Raw genomic sequence first — 23,005 nt, 5'->3', positions numbered from 1 at the left:
CATTTGAATAAATAGAAGTCTGTGGGGTGTTCTCATTTAGATTGAACTCAATTTGTGTATGTTTCTATACACACTGAAATTAAAATGAAAGGAGAAAGAGTTTACAGCTGTGTGAGTTAAAGAAAGAGAGAATGTGTCTTTTTCTCTCAGCTGTATCTCAGTTATTTCTCTGGTTGACTCATCTCACACAGAGAAACTGAACTCTCATAATCAACCTGAAATCCAGCATAGAGGGGTTCGGTGAACGTAGTGTAGAATGTGTGTATGTGTGTGAGTGTATTTGTGTCAGAGATGTTGTAGAAGGACAGAGTGCCGGCCGACCAGTCCAGATACACTCCTACTCTGTTAGAGCATCTTAAACTGAGAGATAACAATCTGCTCTCACCCTTGTGTTTGACAATGAATCGGTTCATTACACAGTACAGACACCAGGATATTTCATTGTGTCCGAACCAGCAGTCACCCTGTCCTTTCCTCTTGATTCTTTTATATGCCATTGATATAAAAATCTGACCAGTGCTCCATTTAACCTCCCAGTAGCAGCGTCCAGTCAGACTCTCTCTACACAGAACCTGAAGACAATTATCAAATCTGTCTGGATGATCAGGATATGGCTGCTTCTCTTCCACGTGTGTCACCGTTCTGTTCCTCTCAGAAAGAATGAGCAGAGTGTTTGCTGTGTTTGGATCCACAGTGAGATTACATGCGTCTGAACACAAGAGAGATTGTGGGATTTACTACACAACAAAGCAAGTTAGTTAACAAACCAATACACTAATAAACTAATAGCACCCAAAACAAAACACCAACAACTGGATGATGAAAGTAAATCATGACTATAAGATTTTTTTAATTAGACAATCAAACAGTTTTCCTATGGTAGTGATGTCAAAATCAATTGTGTATCTGACTTTTGAGTATCCATTTTGTCAGATGTGATGTTAAATAGAGCATTAAAAACTCCAAAGTAATTCAAATGTCAGCGGGAATCTTGCAATGAATAAGATTTCCATCTCCCGTACTGTAAAACACATGCACTGGCTGCTAGGATCCACAGTAAAGGACACTTTCCTGTCATATGTGACCCTAGACCACAAAACCAGACATAAGTGTCAATTTTTTAAAAAGACATCATTGGAAAGCTGAGTAAACAAGCTTTGATGTATAGATTGTTAGGATAGGACAATATTTTGCAGAGATGCAACTATTTGAATATCTGGAATCTGGGAGTGCAACAATAATCAAAATATTGAGATAAATGCCTTTAAAGTTGTCCAAATGAAGTTCTTAACAATGCATATTACTAATCAAAAATTAAGTTTTGATATTTTACGGTAGGAAATTTACAAAATATCTTCATGAAACATAATTTTTTCTTAATATCCTAATGATTTTAGGCATAAAGAAAAATAATTTTAGATAATTTTGACCCATACATGTATTTTTGGCTATTGCTACTTAAGACTGGTTTTGTGGTGCAGGGTCACATATAGTCATAAATCTTGATTTCAAAAAAATTGACCCTTATGACTGGTTTTGTGGTCCAGGGTCACAAATGTGCATGAATAAATTGACATGGTTATGAATGTGCATTAAAACATGCTCACTGGTTAAATTGTGCTTTTGACTCCATAAAGGTCCACATAATTCAAACAGCTTAACTAAATGACAAATTAAGTAACCTAACAATCCAAAATTCAGTGCTCAGTTTAGATGTAGTGTTGGGTTCTAGAATTTAAAATATTACTTGCTCAATATAAAAACAATAGAAGACTGTTTGTTTGTGTTTGACCTACATTTCTGTAGCCCTGGTTTAATCCTGATCTCTCCTCCATGCTCCACACTACAAAAACACAAGATGTCAGTCATTTCTTATAAACAAACAAAAAACATCAACATCAAATCAAAATACACAATTTAAATCTAAAGATTCTCTCAGAATTGCGTGATATAAACTTGCGATAAAAATTCAGAAATGTGAGTTTATATCTCTGAATTCTGACTTTATTTCTCGCAATTGCAAATTTATTTCTCACAATTCTGAGAAAAAGCTCAAAATAGTCAGATGTTTATTAAAAAGTTACTGGATAAAAGGTCAGAATTGTGAGATTAAAAAAAAAAAAAAAAACAGTATTTTTTTTATTCAGTGGCAGAAACAAGCTTCCATATCTTTTAGTCCCTCTTTTAAATGGAATGCAAAGTCTATCAACCGTAAGAGTTTTCAGTGACTTTATGACATGTACAAACATACATGACGGGATGAGACTGTTAGTGCTGAACATACTTGAGTTTGTCCAGTCTGCAGTTTGGATCAGAGAGCAGCTTGACTAATGATTGTCCTGGGTGATTGTAGCTCAGATCCAGCTCTCTCAGGTGTGAGGGGTTTGAACTCAGAGCTGAAGCCAGAAAACAACAGCCTTCCTCTGTCACCATACAGCCAGATAATCTACAAATAAACAATATTACATGAAATCATGCAATCAGTTTTTAACAAATTATCTTTGTCATTTTAAGGTGATTTAACCAGTGGATACTTATACCATAGTGACTATGTATAATCACCTAACAGCACATGAGTACTGAATTTAGTCCACTTTCGCAAAAGCATAAAATTTGTTACAATATCTGTCCTGAGTATCCACATAAACATAGCTGGTTATATCTTAAAGGAGAAGTCCACTTCCAAAACAAAGATTCACATATAATGTATTCACCCCCTTGTCATCCAAGATGTTCATGTCTTTCTTTCTTCAGTTGTAAGAAATTGTTTTTTGAGGAAAACATTTCTGCATTTTTCCTCCATATAATGGACTGATATGGTGCCCCGATTTTGAACTTCCAAAATGCAGTTTAAATGCGGCTTCAAATTATCCAAAATGCGGTTGTAAACGACCACAGCCGAGAAAGAAGGGTCTTATCTAGCATAACGATCGGTTATTTTAATAAAAATACAATTTATATACTTTTTAATGCCAAACGCTCGTCTTGTCTTACTCTGCCTGTGTTTGTTCCGGTTCATGACAGTTAGGGTATGCCGAAAAAACTCCCATCTCATGTTCTCCCTAAACTTCGAAATCATCTTATATTACTGTTTTACCATTTTTATTGAGGGTGTTTGATCTCCTATGCATGTTCACTTTGCAAAGACTGGGTTGGAACTTCTGCAGTGATGTAGGATGATTTTAAAATGATTTTTGAAGTTGAAAATACAGTAGAGTTCTTCGACCTACCCTAACTGTCTTTAGTCCAGGGAGTTGAGTTCAGGGAGAGAAAGGCAAGATGAGCGTTTGAGATTAAAAAGTATCTATTATCTATATTAAAGTATTATCTATATTAAAGTAGTAGTATTAGTAGTAGTAGCTTTATACATTATCTGAAAGCTGAATAAATAAGCTTTCCATTGATATATGGTTTGTTAGGATAGGACAATATTTGGCCAAAATACAGCTATTTGAATATATGGAATCTGAGGGTGCAAAAAAATCTAAATATTGAGAAAATTACCTTTAAAGTTGTCCAAGTGAAGCTCTTACTAATGCTTATTACTAATCAAAAATTAAGTTTTGATATATTTACAGTAGGAATTTTACAAAATATCTTCATGAAACATGATCTTTAGGTAATTTCATAATAATTTTTGGCAAAAAAGAAAATCAATAATTTTGACCCATACAATGTATTTTTGGCTATTGCTACAAATATACCCCAACGACTTAAGACTGGTTTTGTGGTCCAGGGTCACATATGTGAATCTTTGTTTTGGAAGTGGACTTCTTTAAGTGAATGTAAATAGTTAAGAAAATATCAAATGTGTGTCAATGTAACGGGTCCACATTATGTCTTTTAGTGAAAACAGCCTCATATACCTTCTGTTACCTATGTTAACGTTAATCAAAAAACAAAAGAAAAAGGCAAGGCAAGGCAAGTTTATTTATATAGCACATTTCATACACAGAGGTAATTCAAAGTGCTTTACATAAAAGGAAGTAGAATAATCATAAAAACAATAATAAAAACAATAATCAAAAAAGAGGAAGTAGAACAATCATAAAAACAATGATCACAACAATAAAACAAAAAATGTAAAATGTAAAAACTGATTGATATAATGATTTAAAAATGATTTAAAAATTGATTTAAAACAAGTTTAAGACAGTTAAAAAGAGAATGCAATCAGTTCGGACAAAGCACAGTGCTCATTCAGTAAATGCACAGCTAAGCAGATGAGTTTTGTGTCTAGATTTAAATGTAGCTAATGTTTTAGCACATTTGATCTCTTCTGGAAGCTGGTTCCAACTGCGGGCAGCATAATAGCTAAAAGCGGATTCCCCTTGTTTTGTGTGAACCCTTGGTATTTCCAACTGACTCAATCCTAATGATCTGAGTGGTCTGTTAGGTTTATATTCAGTGAGCATGTCTGCAATGTATTTAGGTCCTAGGCCATTGAGTGATTTATAAATGAGTAAAAGTACTTTAAAATCAATTCTAAATATAACTGGAAGCCAGTGTAGGGACCTGAGTACCTGTGTGATATGCTCAGATTTTTTTGGTTCTAGTCAGAATCCTGGCAGCAGCGTTCTGGATGAGCTGCAGCTGTCTAATGGTTTTCTTGGGAAGGCCAGTGAGGAGACCATTACAATAATCCGCCGTGCTTGTGATAAAGGCATGAACAAGTTTCTCCAAGTCTTGACTGGAAACAAAACATCTAATTTTTGCAATGTTTTTGAGATGATAGTATGCTGATTTAGTTACTGCTTTGACATAACTACTGAAACTAAGGTCTGACTCCAGAATCACACCAAGATTCCTGATTTGGTTTTTAGTTGTTTGACCCCTAGCATCAAGGTATGCATTCACCTTAAAACTTCCTCTTTGCTTCCGAATGCAATGACTTCAGTTTTCTCCTTGTTTAACTGAAGGAAGTTCTGGCACATCCAACTGTTAATTTCATCAATGCATTTGCAGAGGGAATCAATGGGGCTGTAGTCATTTGGTGATAAAGCTACGTAAATCTGGGTATCATCAGCATAGCTGTGATAGGCAATTTGGTTCTTTCTCATTATTTGACTTAGTGGGAGCATATACAGGCTAAACAAGAGTGGCGCTAGAATTGAGCCTTGAGGGACTCCACATGTCATGGACGTCCACTTGGACTTATGCTCTCCTATACTCACATAATAACCTCTCCCTTCTAAGTATGACCTGAACCAATTTAGAGCCATCCCAGAAAGCCTGACCCAGTTTTCCAGTCTCTCTAGAAGAATGTTATGATCGACAGTGTCAAACGCAGCACTAAGATCTAGTAGTACCAGCACTGATATTTTGCAAGAATCAGAATTTAAGCGAATATCATTTATTATCTTAACGAGCACTGTCTCTGTACTGTGATGCCGTCGGAAACCAGATTGAAACTTGTCCAGGTATCCATTTGAGTTTAAGTAGTTGTTCAACTGATTGAAAACAACCTTTTCAATAGACTTGCCTATAAAAGGAAGATTAGATATTGGTCTATAGTTGCTCAAAATGGTGTTATCAAGATTGCTCTTTTTCAGAAGGGGCTTAACAACTGCAGTTTTCAGGGAGTTTGGAAAAGTCCCAGAAAGAAGTGATGTGTTTACCACTTCTAAGAGATCTGCTTCTAAACAGTTAAACACACTTTTGAAAAAAGATGTGGGAAGTGTGTCAAGGTTGCAGGTTGAGGATTTAAGGTGCTGTACTGTTTCTTCCAAAGTTTTGCTATCAGTTGCTTCAAAAACAGACAAAGTGACTTCTTTTTGAAATTGCGGTCGAATCTGTGTGACCTCTGCATAACTTGAGGATGTGCTAATCACCTTTCTGATATTAGTGATCTTCTCTGAAAAGAAGGAGGCAAAGTCATTGCATTTGCTGTCAGAGAGCATTTCACTGGGAATCTGACTTGGGGGCTTTGTTAGTCTGTCAACAGTAGCAAAGAGAGTGCGAGTGTTGTTTAGGTTACTGTTTATAAGATTTGAGAAGAACTTCTGTCTTGCTGTGGCTAGTTCCACATTGAAAGCATGAAGGCTGTCTTTATAGATGCTATAGTGAATTTCAAGTTTTGTCTTCCGCCACATCCGCTCAGCTTTTCTGCATTGTCTTTTCATACTCTGTACTGCTGTTGATTTTCTCCAAGATGATTTTTGTCTGCCAGTAATCTTACTGACTTTCACTGGTGCAATGTCATCAATGACATTCTTAACTTTTGAGTTAAAGGACTCCAGGAAAAGATCAACAGAGTCTGCAGAAATGCTTGGCATTGAAGATATAGCCTTCATAAACAGCACACTAGTGTTTTCGTTAATACATCTCTTTCTGACAGAGACGGATCTAGATTCAGTGGTAGCAGAGATCAATATATCAAAGAAAATACAGAAGTGATCAGATAGTGCTACATCCTTAATGACAATGGATGAAATGTTTAGACCCTTAGTGATGAGTAAATCAAGAGTGTGTCCACGATTGTGTGTGGGTCCATGCACATGCTGAATCAGGTAAAAAGTGTTTAAAACGGTTATAATTTCTTTTGTAGTTTTGATTTCTGCATTTTCTATGTGAAAATTAAAATCCCCTGCAATAGCAAAACAGTCAAACTCTGAGGAAATCATTGATAACAGTTCTGTGAACTCTTCAACAAAGGCGGGAGAGTTTTTTTGGAGGCCTGTAAACAATGATAAATAGAATTTGTGGAGCACCTTTCAGCACAATCCCTAGATATTCAAAAGACAAGTACTGACCAAATGACACTTGCTTACATTGATAGACATCTTTAAATAGAGCAGCTACACCTCTACCTCTCCTAATAGCTCTGCAGGCACTCATGAAAGTAAAGTTAGGGGGGGCTGTTTCGTTGAGGACTGTTGCACTGCAACTGTCTTCAAGCCATGTTTCAATCAGAAACATAAAATCCAGGTTGCATGTGGTTATTAAGTCATTGATCAGAAATTATTTATTTTTTAGTGAGCGAATGTTTAAAAATGCTAACTTGATGCCATTACTTTTTGTCTCTAGAGCAGTCTTAGTTTGATACCTAATAGGCCGCAGATTAGATGGGTCAGCTATACGGCTTGAGAAGGCCTTAGACTTTCTGTCACGTGATAAAACAGAGATAGAGAAAGCTACAGGCACACTGGGTTCCCACTTGTTATGTAAACATTCCTGGGTGTTGCTGCTATCGTAGCGGGGACCTGACACATATCACTGCGAGTTGTTATCAGTTGTTTTTGGTTCACCTACAGCAGATGGAGGAGGGTTTGGGCCCTGGCGTTGTTGAGAGAATAATTTACTGCTCTTAACTAAATAACTTCTATAGCTTTAATAGGTATGTGTATATTCATGTCATACAGTTACACAGTTTTCAAAAGCACTGTAAAGTACTGTTGTATCTTTGTTCTTGTATTTGTGTTATTGCTTGTAATTTGTTTAATGTGAGGGTTAAAGCCTAGAATGTTTGAACTTTACATTAGTTAGGCTAGTATTACATTTGTTGTGATCATAAATTGAGACAAAAGACACCCTGGGGTCTGCTGACCCAGGAGATCAGAAACAGAACAGAGGGCATGTTTAATTTTTATAACCAAGTGAACCTTTATCTGTTTTTCTTACCTCAATATGTTGAGTCGACAGTGTGAACTCCTCAGTCCATCAGACAGAAGCTTCACTCCTGGATCTTGAAGGTCATTGTTACTCATGTCCAGCTCTCTCAGTGAGTTTGATAATTGTAGAGATGAAGACAAACTTTCACAACACTGACCAGTGAGATTACAACATATCAACCTAAATTGAAAGAACAAACAAAGAACAATTATTCTCATGCAGCTTTCAAAAACATGCAATTCATTGATGTTTCTTTCCTGTTTATCAATTAATCAAGAATGCCTGCCTCATATTTTGAAAAGCGCTACAGTAGAAAAAATTGATGTGTCAATTTACTGTGCCTGGACAGAATTACAAATTACGAAAAATCACTGACCTCAGTATGTTGAGTTGACAGTGTAAACTCTTCAGTCCATTAGACAGAATCTTCACTCCTGAATCCCACAGATCACTATGACTCAGGTCCAGCTCTCTCAATGAAGAGTTTGATGATTGTAGAATTGAAGACAAACGTTCACAGCACTGATCATTGAGAATACAGTAAGCAAGTCTATGACACAGAATAAAATATGGTTCAATAAAGAGATGGCAAGTTGTTGCTGAACCCAGGCAGATATACCCAGTAATTGTTTCATAAAAGCAATAAGCTACATGAAGCGTGATTTGCAATGATTTATAACAACAAAGGTCAGCTTCACATGGTTTATTGCTTTTACAATGGTTATTATATGTAGCTGGCAAAGTTCACAAAACAGAAGTAGCAACTAAAATGTTATAACTTTTTATACTACAGTGACTTGTTACAGTAAACTTAATATTTCATGTTGAGTTATGTTGCAGCCTTATGTTACATTTCAGTGGTCACCTGTGGCAAATTAAATTGACTGAACAGAACTTGGAAAGGTCTAGCTAGTGAAGAGTGATCAACTGTATGGAAGTTTCTATGCAGTTTGACAAGCTCTATAAATTGGAAGGAAAAAATTGGAAAACACTTATTAGATATTTTACAACACCAATACAAATGGCTGATTATAGTAATAACACTCCAAAATGTAACTTTTTGGGAGTGTTGACATTCAAGAATACAAGAAAGAAATACAGGCCCTCAAGACATACCTATGGAAAGCAAAATATATGGTTGTTTATAAGCCAATAAGTAGGCAATTACATGTAAATTAACAAGAAAGGCCATTAGATCATTGAATAGATGTGACCACAGAGATTTATATGATGGAAAAGATCACCTTTTCCGTTAATTTCAAGAAGAATGTGTTCCTGGAAATGGGTTAAATTTATATTAAAAAGGTGGTATGATTTTGTTGACAAATGTAAATAGAAGGACATTAATATATAGAACAATGACTTCAAAGAAAGTTGTTTTTTTAAATAATATTTTTTAATATAATATTTTTAATTTTATAATTGATTAATAAAAAAAGTTGTTTGAGTGTATTTTGAACTAAAATTCAGTGTCATCTACAGTAACTTATACTCACAGAGCTTTTCTGCAGTTCACCACAGCTGGTATCAGTCTCCTTCTACCCTCATCTGATGTGTTGTATTTTCTCGGATTAAACTCATCCAGCACCTCCTCTGATATCTGAAACATGTAGGCAACTGTTGAGCATTGAACAGGAGAGAGTTTCCTCACTGAGTGATTCTCGGATTTCACAAACTCCTGAATCTCTCTGTACAGAGTCTGATCCTTCATTTCCAGCAGACAGAGGAACAGATTGATGCATCTGTCAGCTGAGAAATGTTGATCACCCTGGATGAAATCTTTAATATACTGTGTGATTCTCTTGATGATCTCTGAACTGTTCACTGTGCGTGTTAGTAGGTCTTGTAAGAGTCTCTGATTGGACTCCAGTGAGATGCCCAGCAGGAACCGCAGGAAAAGATCCAGGTGTCCATTTTTATTCCCTAAACATTTAATAACTACTGCTTGTAGTAGCTCATACAGAGAGATTTCATTGAACCTGTACCACGTCTCCATAAAGCATTTAAGCAATTTCATGTTTTCAACAACATGGCAGTAAAACACAAAGAAAGCAGCAAGAAACTCCTGAAAGCTCAGATGAATGAAGCAGTAGACTTTCCTCTGGTGAATCACAGATTCCTCCTTAAAGATCTCAGTGCAAATCCCAGAATACACTGAGGCGTCAGTGACATCTATGCCGCTCTCAATCAGGTCCTTTTCATAGAACATGACATTGCCCTTCATCAGCTGCTTGAAAGCCAGTTCAGCAAGTTTCACAATCACATCTCTGTTAGACTTCAGGAGTTTCTCTGGGTTTGTCCCATCATACTTCTGATTCCTCATGTTGATCTGAGTCAGCAGGAAGTGGATGTACATTTCAGTCAGAGTTTGAGGGATTTCTGCACTGTCATCTTGTTTCAGGAGGTTCTGAAGCACAGTGGCTGAGATCCAGCAGAAGACGGGGATGTGACACATGATGTTGAGGCTTCTTGATCTTCTAATGTGTGAGATGATTCGGCTGGCTTGGTGCTTGTCACTAATTCTCTTCCTGAAATATTCCTCCTTCTGAGGCTCATTGAATCCCTGAATTTCTGTCACACGGTTAATGTATTTTGAGGGAATCTGATTGGCTGCTGCAGGTCTGGAGGTGATCCAGATGAGAGCAGAGGGAAGCAAATCGCCTCTAATGAGGTTTGACATCAACACACCCACTGATGAAGATTTATTCACATCACAAACTTTCTGTCTGTCTCTAAACATTAGTGTAATTCTGCTTTCATCCAGACCATCAAAGATGAACACAACTTTACAGTCCATATAAATCTTTGAGTCCAGATCTTGAAGTTCAGAATGAAAGTCCAGCAGAAGTCTGTGAAGACTGTACTGATGATCTTTAATCAAGTTCAGCTCTCGAAATGGAAGCACAAAGATGAAATCTACATCCTGATTGGCTTTTCTCTCTGTCCAGTCCAGAATAAATTTCTGCACAGAGACGGTTTTTCCAATTCCAGCGATGCCTTTAGTAAGAACAGTCTTGATTTCATCTTTCTCCTCACATCCTTTAAAGATGTCATTGCAGTAAATTGGAGTGTCTTGTGTTGTGGGTCTTTTCTCCATCTGCAAAACCTCATGTTCTTCATTCACTCCTTCACTCTCTCCCTCTATGATGTAGAGCTGTGTGTAGATCCTGTTCAGGAGGGTTTGATTCTTTTCTAGCTTGATTCCCTCAAATAATCTCTCATACTTTTTCTTCATGCTGGTTTTGTGTTGGTGTTTGGCTCTCTGTAAGACGTCATCCACTGGTTTTAGAGAATTGTGCTGCATGTCATCAGTCTCCTCCAACAGCGTGTCTTTCTGCAGGGCTGCTGCTTTCACGTGCTTCTTGCTAAATAAATAAATTAAAAAAAACAAAAAGAATCAAAACTTGCTGTAAACAACACGTTCTCACTCCCAACTCGTCACATATTGGTGCTTGGTCAGGACCCTTTGGCGTCACATCTTGACGTTTAGGGTACCCCTTTAGTGTAATTTTTCGACGTGCAGGGTCCTCCAGTGCTTTAAATAAGAAACCCTTGGCGTCAATGTGCTGACGCAAAAGGCACTGGGAATTTTATCGCCATGATTAAATTATACATTGGGTAATAATATTGCTGCATGTATGCTGGGGTGTGATTTTTTTCACTGCAAACAGTCACAACAGTTTTATTTATATTACACTATTTATACATTTAACCCATCCCCTACCCCTAAACCTAACCATTTGTCAACAAAACACAAGATATAACAGGCAGATACAACTATATTCATAATTTATTCAAAAAGTATTAATATTCCAAATGTTCTGAGGCAAAACGATTGATTTGTGAGAAGAATAGACAGTCTCCATCTGCCGTCCTGTGTGCTGCTGCAGTCAATTTTTTTGTCACACTGTACAACAATAATACTGTTTTTGTATTATAGTAAGGGCTAAGTTTAGGGTTGGGGTACACCGTAAAAAACAATTTGTTGAGTCAACTTAAAATAATTTTTTAACGTGGCTGCCTTAAAATTTTAAGTTCAGTCAACTCAAAAAAAAGTTTATTCATCTTGAAATGTTAAATTATAAGTGACAACTTAGATATTTGAGTTGAATCAACTTAAAATTTTAAGGCAGCTGGGTTACTTACCCATCTGTTAAGTTTAGCAAACAAAAATATCTAAGTTGTTACTTAGTACAACTTAACATTTCAAGTTGACTAAACTTATTTTAGTTGACTGAACTTAAATTTTTAAGGGAGCAGGGTAACAAATTATTTTAAGCTGACTCAATAAATTGTTTTTTATTTTTTACAGTGTAGGTGTAGATGTTAAAAGAACACAATCTAATAGGTAGAACAATTAATTTCATTGTTACTTTCCGGTCTGAGCTGTATCCCTTTTAGCCGCAACCTTTCGACAGCCTCGTTGTGAAATGCTATTGGCTCTTGGGTGTCTCGTGACCGATTGCATCACACTAATGTTCGGGAGTATCTTTTTGAATGAGATTTGAGCCCATTAACAAAGTGGGATCATTTCTGCGATTAAAACCTTCAATCTTTGCATAAAGAGTGCGTATGGCTTCAGCAGACTTGGAATGCAATATGACTTGTTTGTAATGCTTTTATACTGCTTGTTTATAGTCAGTTTTTGCAATAAATACCTGTGACTGTACTTATATTTGTCTGCTATGTCTTTTATATTGTTTAGGAATGTGTAGGTTTAGGGTAGGGGTGGGTTTAGGTGCTCCTAAAGTATTTCTATTTTTCACAAATGCATGCAAACCATTAAATTAAGATAAACAACTGAAAACAATGGATGACCCTGTGTGTCGAAAAATGACGCAAAAGGGGTACCTATGGGCGTCAAAAAGTGACGCTAAAGGGGTCGTGACCAAGCGCCAATATGTGACGACTTGGGAGTGAGAACATGTTGGCTGTAAAGTATTTTTGTTTAACTGCCCTCAGTTCTGGACATGAGTTGTAACAGCCCTGGCTGTCTTAAAGGTCAACTACAAATAATCCACTAATTTCAACTCAATTCATCACTTCAATGCTTTCACCTCAAAATCTCATATCTTGTTTTAGTTCAAATAATATCTCATTAAAAGTTTCACTGCAACAGTTTAATCATGTTCTCACTCACTCAGGGTCAGAAGTCACTGCTCCATCTCTAATATTAGGGGGGCTTCCAACAGATTCATTATTCTTCATAAACACACAGCTGGGTTCTGGAGATGCTGCTTTATCTTCCTTCTCCTCTGCAAAGACGTATGGTAAAACACCTTAAACCCAAGATACTCCAAACTACTTTAATGACATCTTTAAACCCTTTACATGAATCAAAATGTGACAAACATTAAAACAAGACAGTTCTTACTAAAGGCATCACTGGAATTGGAATCACTAATATTTGGGGGGCTGCCAATGGACTCAAAGCTCTTCATAGACACAAGACAAAGTTTCTGAGATGCTGCTTTATATGTCTGAACAGCACCCTCCTTTTCTACAAAGACATGGAGAAAACAACACTCAGAACACAGGACACTACAACCTACTGTAATATCTTTAAACCCTTATATGACCCAGAACGTAAGGAAGACAAAAATCAAGCTACTTACTAAAGGAACTGCTGGAATTGGAATCACTAATATTAGGGGGGCTGCCAATGGACTCGAAGCTCTTCATAGAAGCAAGACAAGGTTTCTGAGATGCTGATTTATATGTCTGAACAGCACCCTCCTTTTCTACAAAGAGATGGAAAAAACAACAGTCAGAACACTACAATCTAATTAATGACATCTTTAAACCCATGAATGTAAGACAAAATCAAGTATTTCTTACTGAAGGAACTGCTGGAATTGGAATCACTAATATTAGGGGGGCTGCCAATGGACTCGAAGCTCTTCATAGACTCAAGACAGGGTTTTGGAGATACTGCTTTATTTGTCCGAACAGCACCCGCTTCTCCTCTTCTCTCTTTGGCACTCATTATAGACACAACACTCCAGGAACTCACAGAATGTGATTATATATCAAATTACTAAAGACAAATGCAAGGAATATTAAGAACATGCAACTCTTTGGTGTCCTTTAAAGTGTATTGTTAACATGTAACACTAATAAACACACAAACAGATACACTAAACCAACTAGCCTTTCTGTAAAAGTACGGAGAAAAGCTGAGAGTGTTAAGGTTCTATTTGGTAATGTCTTAACATCAGTAAGCAAAAAAGATTTGAATAATTACCTCTTAAAACCAGACACTCCTTTTAGTCCAGCAAAACTCCCTTTCAGACAGTGCTGCTAGAACTTTGATATTCTTAAATATGAAACTTTGATATTCTTAAATATTAAATTTGAATGTGAAACATTCTATTTGGACACATTTTCACACCATAGTTGTGTTACATTTCTGGAGATTAAAGCACCTGAAAATACACCGACGTTACAGTAGTCAATAAAAACACATATTAACATGCAGATTCAAACAGTACATGAATACGAATACAGAAATGTGTTTTTTTAAACCTACCTCTCTCCAGTTATTAATGAACCAAACATTCCATTAATGTCTAGACAGCAGCATCTTAACTGAAAGATGATCCACATTACTGAAACACATTTCCCTTGTGATTTTCTTCACTTTTTTCCTTTTTTACAGATGAACTCTGAACAAATACATTTTACAAGCTGCTCAGTTAAAATGTAACCATAAGATACGGATAGTCAGTGTAAAGTCAAAGTTGAGTATTTAATAATACATTTAAGACTGAGCAAAGAACAAATTAAAATATCACTAAATAATAAAATCAGAAAAATCACAAACATTAGGACAAATCTCTTACTATCAAACAACAGACTATTACTCTTTAATTTCTCAGGTGATCATCAGGAAGACTCAGCAGAGACAAAACCATCTTGACAGATTCTACACTCTAATACCCTAAACAAACTTAATCATTAAAAAAACGTGATATATGACTGAAATATGACTGAATGGGGACCATTTCAAAAATGTAGCACATCATAAAATAAAAATTAAAAAAAGTGTTAAACTAATATGCAGCCACAAATCCTTCAATGTTTTACGTCAAACACTGAATACATGAACAGCTGTGTGTTCAATTCCATTATGAATGTCAGAGTTTTGACTCATATAGTTACTTTTTGTAATAAGGAAAAGAACATGCATAGCTCTATAGGCTACATACAGTATATACTGCACCCATAGACAGCACATATCTTGGCCTCATTTTGTACTTTAACCTGTTTTACTGCTCATAAGCCTGCAAAAATCTTTCGATCATGTCAGTAAATGTTTGATGACTAGACTTAATTCTGTCAGATGTAAATTTGATAAGACAAGCATATTTTAGAACCATCAGATCAACAAAGCTAAAGCCACAAATTTCAAATATATGCATTAAAGTGAAAAACATCGGTGTTAAAGAGAGAGCAATAATTTGAGTGTTATTTCACTGTATGTGTGCACTGTAGAAGTTTTTTAAAAACAAAAAATCGAACTTACATTCATCACTACTCCCCCTGGTTTTATTAAATTTAAAACAACAAAAAAAAGCAATTAATTTAAAGAGAAAACAAGTTGATTTTTTTTAAACCCCATTAGAAGATAGTTCTTGTTCAATTTCTCAAAAAACAAGTTTTACCCTAAGTTTACATCTCAAGTAAATATATCTTTATTTAAGGATGTTTAGATATTTGTATTGGTAAACAAGACAAGAACACTGAGAAAGATATCAATTGTTTTGCAGTGCATGCAACCTTTATTGTCATAACGTTGATTTTAAGACTTCCTGCTCTGATTTAAGACCTTTTTTATTGGCCAAATTAAGACATTTTAAGATCCACAGAAAACATGCATCAGAACTGAACATCAAAAACAAAATTCATTCACTTTAGAAATCTACTATACAGATTATTCAGACATATCTTTTCTCCGATGTTTTCACCTTTTCCACTGAAAACTTAATATCTGTGGCACATGCTACATGTATACACACACATAAATAAAATATACATACATGCAAAACCTAATAATAGCAATTACGTTTGAAAAAACCTCTGATAAGCAACTAGAGAATTCAAATATATATTTCAATATATTTAAATACATTCAAATAAAGGGCTGTGCTGGCATCTAGTGGATAGACCTTGCTATTACATAAGAAATTCTTTCTTTTTCCCACCAGATATAGCCTATTTTACTTGCACGCACTGGGTTTAAATACATTTGTTTTGTCTTTACCTTAAACACTGTTAGGTTAAAATCATATAAAATATTTCTCTAATATTGCATTATTTTATATAGAAATAAAAGTGGATAATTTAGAGTTGAATATTGTCTAGTACCATGAAACTACCTTAAAATGTAAAATATTAAAGAACAATTATTATTTAAACAAAGCATAGCGCAATCATTACAAACAAACATTAAGATTATTATTTTTAGTTACCTTTGACCGTAAAAATGCGGTAAGTATTTCTCCCGATTTTAATATAGATATTCACCTTATGTGTTAAACATTAATATTGATATGTCATTGTCTTCATTGGCAATAAGAGGTTCTGGTAAATGAAAGTGTCTCACCTCTGAAATCTGAGATTCCACCGAAATCTAGAAATCGCTACCACGTTGATTTTAAGGGTTTTTACAATTTTTCCGTGTAAAGGGCGCATGAAATACGTTTTTCCGCAGATGGATTTGTGTCTCTTCTGCCTGAAACAGTAAGATTTTTTAATGTTTTTACAGAATTCTCTTCTTCTCAGCAAGCTTGTGTTTATTTGATCCAACATACAGCAAAAGCAATAATATTATGAACTATTTTTACTATTTAATATAATCGCTTTCTATTTGGCTATGTTAAAATGTAATTTATTTATGTGATCGAAGCTACATTTTCAGCATCATTACTCCAGTATTCAGCGTCACATGATCCTTCAGAAACCATTCTAATAGCTGTTCAAGAAACGTTTTATTTATTTTGTTGTTTTTATTTTGTTGTTTTTGTTGTTGTTGTTGTTGTTGTTGTTGTTATTATTATTATTATTATTATTATTATTATTATCAATATTTAAAACTGTTTCACAAAGATCCAAAGATAAGCGTTTATGTGAAATATAAAGCATTTGTAATATTACACTATACCATTCAAAAGCTTGGAGCCAGTATATTTTTTTTTTTTTAATATATAAATGAATACTTTTATTTAGCAAGGATGCTTTAAATTGATCAAAAGTGATAATAAAGACATTTATAATGTTACAAAAGATTTCTGCTTTAGATAAGATTCTGTTCTGAACTTTATTCATCAAAGAAACCTGAAAAAATTCTGCTGTTTTCAACATGATAATAATAGTAAATGTTTTTTAAACAGCAAATCAGAATATTAGAATGATTTCTGAAAGATAATGTTTAATTCAGGATCAATTCATCTTTGAAATCACAGGAATAAAGTAAATTTTAAAATACACTCAAATAGAAAGCAGTTATTTTAAATAGTAAAAATATTTCAAAATGTTTCTGTTTTTGCTGTATTTTGGATCAAATAAATGGAGGCTTGGTGAGCAGAAGAGACTTCTTAAAAAACATAAAAAATCTGGTAGTGTATAACATATGTAAATTATAAAGAATTTTATTTGTATATCTGCATGTGAACGTTAAACAATATCAGAGGACCATTACTGTGTTTCTCTACATAGATTTTTTCTAAATAAAAAAAATTGTTTTGCGCTTTAATTCCATGAAAACCATATTCAAGCCCAAATGTTTACAGCATGTAATTCATGTGTGATTTAGTTTAATGTTAATGTTACAGTTTAATGTTTACTTTTGAAGTAACTATTTTAAAAGGCTATGCGGATTTAAATAAAGCCAAATCCAGATTAGAATGTTGAGCAACAAGTTCTCAGCTATGATGTCACAAAGTTTCATCAGCGCTGGCTCTCCAAAGGGTTCTCTAAACATCAGATTACTTCAGTCAGAGTTTGAGTTGACGTTGAATTGCTGTGATTTTGAGCTCGAAGACATGGAGCACAAAATAAGTGACACAGCTTTTAATGTGTTTGATGAAGTTCGCTTACAGGGCGAACACACTGACGTCGTAATCAAGGTTCAGGGCAAAAACTTTAAAGTGCACAAGATTATCCTTTGTGGCTGCAGCCCTTATTTTAGGTGAGGACAGACTTGCACAATGTTTTATATACTAAAAGTGTTATTTTCAGAAGTGCTTCATCTTTAAATCTGCTCCACAGGACGCTTTTCTCCACCCAATGGACCAAAATGGAGGAACAATCCTATGATATTGCAGGAATGTCCTCGAACACCATGACTCTTATTATTGAACACGCATACGCAAGACCTGTCCTCATTACTGAAGAGAACGTGTTGGAGCTCTTGGTGGCGGCTGATCAGTTTTTAATCGCAGACCTAATAGATGCCTGCTGCCAATTCCTAGAGGCAAACTTATGCCCAGAGAACTGCATTGGCACCTGCATGTTAACAGAGGGTTTCCACTCCTGCTCAAAGCTCCACCGTAAAGCAAAGCTTTATGTGATGCAGCACTTTGAGGAGGTGCTGAGTGTATCTGAGGAGTTCCTGGAACTCCCTCTGGGACATCTAGAGGACATGATTGCTCAGGATGAGCTGAATGTCAGAAAGGAAGAGGTGGTTTTTGAGGCCATTCTTCACTGGATTGGTCATGCACCGGAAGAAAGGAGAAAACACATTTCTGTGCTTCTTTCAAAGGTAAGACTAAGATACAAATTCATTACCAAGGCCCGTTTTTATGCATATATTTTTTCCCCATAATTAGATTATAAAGTCCACATTTCACTGTGCTTCAGGTTCGAATGGGGTTGATGTCTCCAGACTACTTCATGACTGATGTAAGAAACAATGCATTGGTTTTGGAGAGCGAGGCATGTTCGGACATTGTCGTCAATGCTATGAAGGTCATTTTTGACCTCCACATGGAGGAACCCACCAGGTCAGAGCTTGTAAATCAACTGACACGCCCACGTCTGCCCTTTGAGATCCTATTGGCCATCGGAGGGTGGAGCATAAGCAATCCCACCAATGAGATTGAGGCATATGATTCAAGGGCGGACTGTTGGGTCAACGTGACTCAAGGAGATGAGCTTCCTAGAGCCTATCATGGCTTAGCAGTTCTGGATGGGTTTGTTTACTGTCTTGGCGGCTTTGACAGCGAAAATTATTTCAGCAGCGTGAGGAAATTCAATACAGTCACTCAAACTTGGCAAGAGGTAAGCACTTTTTCTTATCCAAATATTAGTTTCATTTTATTGTGACTATGGATGGTGTATGTATTTGGATTAAACCATGGCTTGGGAAACAAAATTGCAAATGAAGAGTTCAAATGCAAAACCCTCTAAATCCATCTGACGTCCTTCTTTAAAAAATGCATTTTTATTAGGCTCCGATGTATAGGTTTCTATGTAAGTACTGGTACTTCTGATTGGGCTGAGGCTGGGTTTTTAGCGAGTTTGAAGTAAAAGTATTTGATGGACGTATAATATGTGGTATGGGTTTTGCCTCTGAACTCTTTAAATATACTCTACTAGATAAAAAATGTTTAAACAGATTTTTCAACTTTTTTAAAGAATTCTCTTTTGCTCACCAAGCCTGCATTTTATTGATCCAAGATAAAGCAAAAACAGTAATATTGTGAAATATTTTTACTATTTAAAATAACTGCTTTCTATTTAAATATATTTTAAAATGTAATTTATTACTGTGATCAAAGCAACATTTTTAGCATCATTACTCCAGTCTTCAGTGTCACATGATCTTTCAGAAGTCATTCAATTATGCTGATTTGGTGTTCAAGAATTTATTATTATTATTATTATTATTATTATAAATATTTAAAACAGCTGAATACATTTTTTTCAGAATTCGATAATAAATATAGAAAGATCCAAAGATCAGCATTTATCTGAAATAAAAAGCTTATGTAACATTATATACTATACCATTCAAAAGCTTGGAGTCAGTATAATTTTTATTTTTTTGGAAAATAAATTATAGTAATTAATACTTTTATTTAGCAAGGATGCTTTAAATTGATCAAAAGTGATGATAAAGACATTCATAATGTTACAAAAGATTTCTATTTCAGATAAAAGCTGTTCTTCTGAACTTTCTATTCATCAAAGAAACCTGGAAAAAATCAGCATAATAATAATAAATATTTTTTGAGCAGCAAATCAAAATATTAGAATGATCATGTGATTGAAGTAACGATGCTAAAATTTCAGCTTTGAAATCATAGGAATGAATTACATTTTAAAATATATTCAAATAGAAAACGGTTATTTTAAATAGTAAAAATATTTTAAAATGTTACTGCTTTTGCTGTACTACATCAAATAAATGCAGGCTTGGTTGGTAGAAGAGACTTCTTTAATCAAAAACATTAAAAATCTTTTGACTGGTAGTGTATTTGGCCGGTTTTTAAAAAGCTAGTAAGTCACCTACCTAGACAGCATTTCTGGGCATTGTGGGTGGTACACCAAAAAAGTTGTTTAGGCTAGCAACTCACTACGATTTGAAATACAGCCAAAAATGACTATGATGGTACCATGGTATCAGATGGTAATGTTATAGTACTTTGATAAACTGTATATATTGGTTAACATATTTAAATGGTACTGTAAGGCACTTGGTAATATGGTACAAAAAAAATCACACTATTGTGTCCAAAAAAAGGTTAAAATAAATAAAAAAATAAAAAAATACATACATACATACTAAAAAAACTACAACTGAAATAAAATAAAATAAAATAAAAACTATAGGCATAAAAAATGAATAAAAATTATTTTAATAATAATAATTATTATAAAAACTGTAATAATGTCTCAGTACTAAAATAACACTTATCTAGAGTAAAGACATTTTTTGAAAAACAGTGCTGTCAAAACTTGAGCTACATTTCAAATCCTGACAAGCTGTCTAACTAGACAGTTTTGAACATTCAAATGATGCCCAGTAATGTTGTTTATGTAAGCAGCTTGCTTTGTTTTGTGAAGTATCACAGCCATGATATGCAGGAGAAATAACCAGTCAAATCATTTGTTGATATGTCTATTACACAACAGGTGGCCCCCATGTACGAGCGGCGTTGTTATGTCAGTGTTGCTGTCCTGGACGGCCTCATTTATGCCATTGGAGGTTTTAATGGATACGGACGGCTAAAAACAGCAGAACGCTACAATACAAACACCAACCAGTGGACAATGATGCCACCCATGAATGTTCGGAGGAGTGACGCCAGCGCCACCACACTGCAGGGCAAAGTAAGCACATTTACCCTCAACTCCACACTTTACCATTTGGAATAAGTATTGTAGAAAGCATGTTAGACACTGTAAGTGTGTCATACTGTATTTGTGTACATTTGGCAGGTTTATATCTGTGGTGGTTTCACTGGGGTCGAGTGTCTCTTCTCGGCTGAGAGCTTTAACCCCGTAACGAACCAGTGGACCTTCATCGCTCCAATGAGAAGCCGCCGCAGTGGTGTTGGTGTGATCACTTATGGAAATCTAGTTTATGCTGTGAGTATCTTTGTTATTTTTGTAGCAGTTATATATTATTAGAATTTTTAATATTTGTTTTTAGAATTTAAATAAATGTTTATTCATCTTTTTTTAAAACAGAAATGAAAATGTTGCTTTTCCAACTATCTGAAATAAAAGTGTAAGTTTTTTACATTTTATATTAGCTAATTTGATTTGAAGCGATTTTTGTATGCTTTTAATTTTATTTAGGTTTAGTTATGTTTAATTCAGTTTGGTTTATTAGTGTAATACACATGTACGGAACTATGAAAATATAAAATATGGTGTGTAAAGGTGCCACAATATTGACTTTACAAACATAGATACTCAAAAATGCATGCATGGGTGCAAAAGATTTTAAATGCACGCTTATGTTTCAAGGTTGGTGGTTTTGATGGTGCCGCTCGTTTGCGAAGTGCCGAGGCCTACAACCCTCTTAATGACAGCTGGCATGATATACGGTCTATGATAAACCCACGCAGCAACTTCGGCATTGAGGTGAGACAAAGATATTTGTCTAATGAGAATACTGCTGAAATTGCAGTTTTTGAAGCTTCTCATTGGTTGCATACTGACCATGTTACATATAATTATTTGATTTGCTAAACTGCAGGTGGTGGACGATCAGCTGTTTGTTGTCGGGGGGTTTAATGGTAACACCACCTGCCGTAATGTGGAGTATTACGACCGGAGGACCAATGAATGGTAATGTTCACAAACACTACAGCTCACTGGTCATTTCACACTGCATTATATGCCTCCAAATTAATTGTGGCCTATTTATGCAAAAAAAGTTTCTAAAAGTTTCTAAAGTTAATTTTATCTGTGTAGAATTGATTGGATCTTGAAAAGTGTCTTTATGCACAGGGATGAAGCCTGCGACATGAGCATTTCCCGCAGTGCTGTGAGCTGCTGTGTTATTTCCGGGTTACCTGATGTCACACAGTATGTGGTGGATCGAGACACGTTACAGAGATTAGAAGACGAGTCTGAGAGTGACTGATCGACCTCCAGTGGATGTCTGGCATTTTGAATGAGAATGCACAGCAAAACTTCCTGAAGAAACATCATAGCAGAAGTGACATGCTATATGAAATGAGTAAATGCAGTTAAAAAACAAACAAACAAACAATGTGTTGGATTGTGCACTTTAAATTTAAGGAATAGTTCATTCATACTAACGGATTTGGAATGTGGCATTACATCACTTGCTCAGGAATGGATCCTCTGCAGTGAATGGGTGCCATCAGAATGAGAGTCCAAACAGCTGATAAAAACATCACAATAATCCACAAGTAATCCACACCACTCCAGTTGTGAAAAACTGCATGTTTGTAAGAAACAAATCCATCTTTTAGGATTCTGGCCTAAATGCCAAGTCGACAATCCTAATGCTTCCTCTGACGGCACCCATTCACTGCAGAGGATCCATTGCTGAGCAAATGGATGGAATGCTGCATTTCTCCAGATCTTCTTTTGGTGAAGAAACAAACTCATCTACACCTCAGATGGCCTGAGGGTGAGTACATATATTCACAATTTTCATTTTTGGATGAACTATTCCTTTACACTCAGGGATGCTGTGGTTTAGTGTTTAAAGATCAGAGTTGATATTCAAAACCTGCAAGGGGTATTTTAAATATTGTGCATGCAATAAGTGACAGAGCAAAAACAAATGTCTTGTTTACTGAGTAAACGGCTCTTTACAAAAACATTCTCTTTGTAAACTTTGTAAATATTTGACTATTTTCAAGCTTAAGTTAAGGATGTGTATGTGAAGCCAACAGAAAATACCGAC

General features: G+C 35.3%; 2 protein-coding genes across 2 annotated transcripts; one reads left to right on the top strand and one right to left on the bottom strand.

Moving 5' to 3' along the window:
• Nucleotides 1-154: 154 nt before the first annotated feature.
• LOC127180119 (NACHT, LRR and PYD domains-containing protein 3-like) lies at nucleotides 155-14,246 on the bottom strand. Its single transcript, XM_051134076.1, has 12 exons — nucleotides 14,141-14,246; nucleotides 13,856-14,036; nucleotides 13,450-13,648; nucleotides 13,227-13,352; nucleotides 12,986-13,111; nucleotides 12,752-12,866; nucleotides 9,108-10,976; nucleotides 7,988-8,161; nucleotides 7,621-7,791; nucleotides 2,285-2,446; nucleotides 1,797-1,843; nucleotides 155-709 (listed from the first exon to the last, which is right to left on the bottom strand). The coding sequence occupies exons 3-12, from the start codon at nucleotides 13,595-13,597 to the stop codon at nucleotides 162-164; spliced, it is 3,486 nt and encodes a 1,161-aa protein (XP_050990033.1). The 5' UTR covers nucleotides 13,598-13,648; nucleotides 13,856-14,036; nucleotides 14,141-14,246; the 3' UTR covers nucleotides 155-161.
• Nucleotides 14,247-17,654: 3,408 nt separating this feature from the next.
• klhl10a (kelch-like family member 10a) lies at nucleotides 17,655-22,210 on the top strand. Its single transcript, XM_051134085.1, has 8 exons — nucleotides 17,655-17,800; nucleotides 17,881-18,373; nucleotides 18,472-18,891; nucleotides 20,749-20,946; nucleotides 21,055-21,204; nucleotides 21,589-21,705; nucleotides 21,821-21,912; nucleotides 22,075-22,210. The coding sequence occupies exons 1-8, from the start codon at nucleotides 17,655-17,657 to the stop codon at nucleotides 22,208-22,210; spliced, it is 1,752 nt and encodes a 583-aa protein (XP_050990042.1).
• Nucleotides 22,211-23,005: the final 795 nt, after the last annotated feature.

The sequence above is a fragment of the Labeo rohita genome, chromosome 17 (assembly GCF_022985175.1).
Source record: "Labeo rohita strain BAU-BD-2019 chromosome 17, IGBB_LRoh.1.0, whole genome shotgun sequence".
Taxonomy (NCBI): domain Eukaryota; kingdom Metazoa; phylum Chordata; class Actinopteri; order Cypriniformes; family Cyprinidae; genus Labeo; species Labeo rohita.
Note: the sequence above shows the minus strand (reverse complement) of the source record. Positions and strands in the feature narration are given on the sequence as shown.

Coding starts and splice junctions, on each gene's coding strand:
- LOC127180119 (XM_051134076.1), bottom strand. CDS start 13,597: ATGAGTGCCAAAGAGAGAAGAGGAGAAGCGGGTGCTGTTCGGACAAAT. Junction 7,792..7,987: donor TGTCAACTCAACATACTGAG/GTCAGTGATTTT, acceptor CTTTCAATTTAG/GTTGATATGTTGTAATCTCA. Junction 710..1,796: donor TAAACCAGGGCTACAGAAAT/GTAGGTCAAACA, acceptor TCTTGTGTTCAG/ACGCATGTAATCTCACTGTG.
- klhl10a (XM_051134085.1), top strand. CDS start 17,655: ATGGAGCACAAAATAAGTGACACAGCTTTTAATGTGTTTGATGAAGTT. Junction 20,947..21,054: donor CCACCACACTGCAGGGCAAA/GTAAGCACATTT, acceptor TACATTTGGCAG/GTTTATATCTGTGGTGGTTT. Junction 21,706..21,820: donor GCAGCAACTTCGGCATTGAG/GTGAGACAAAGA, acceptor GCTAAACTGCAG/GTGGTGGACGATCAGCTGTT.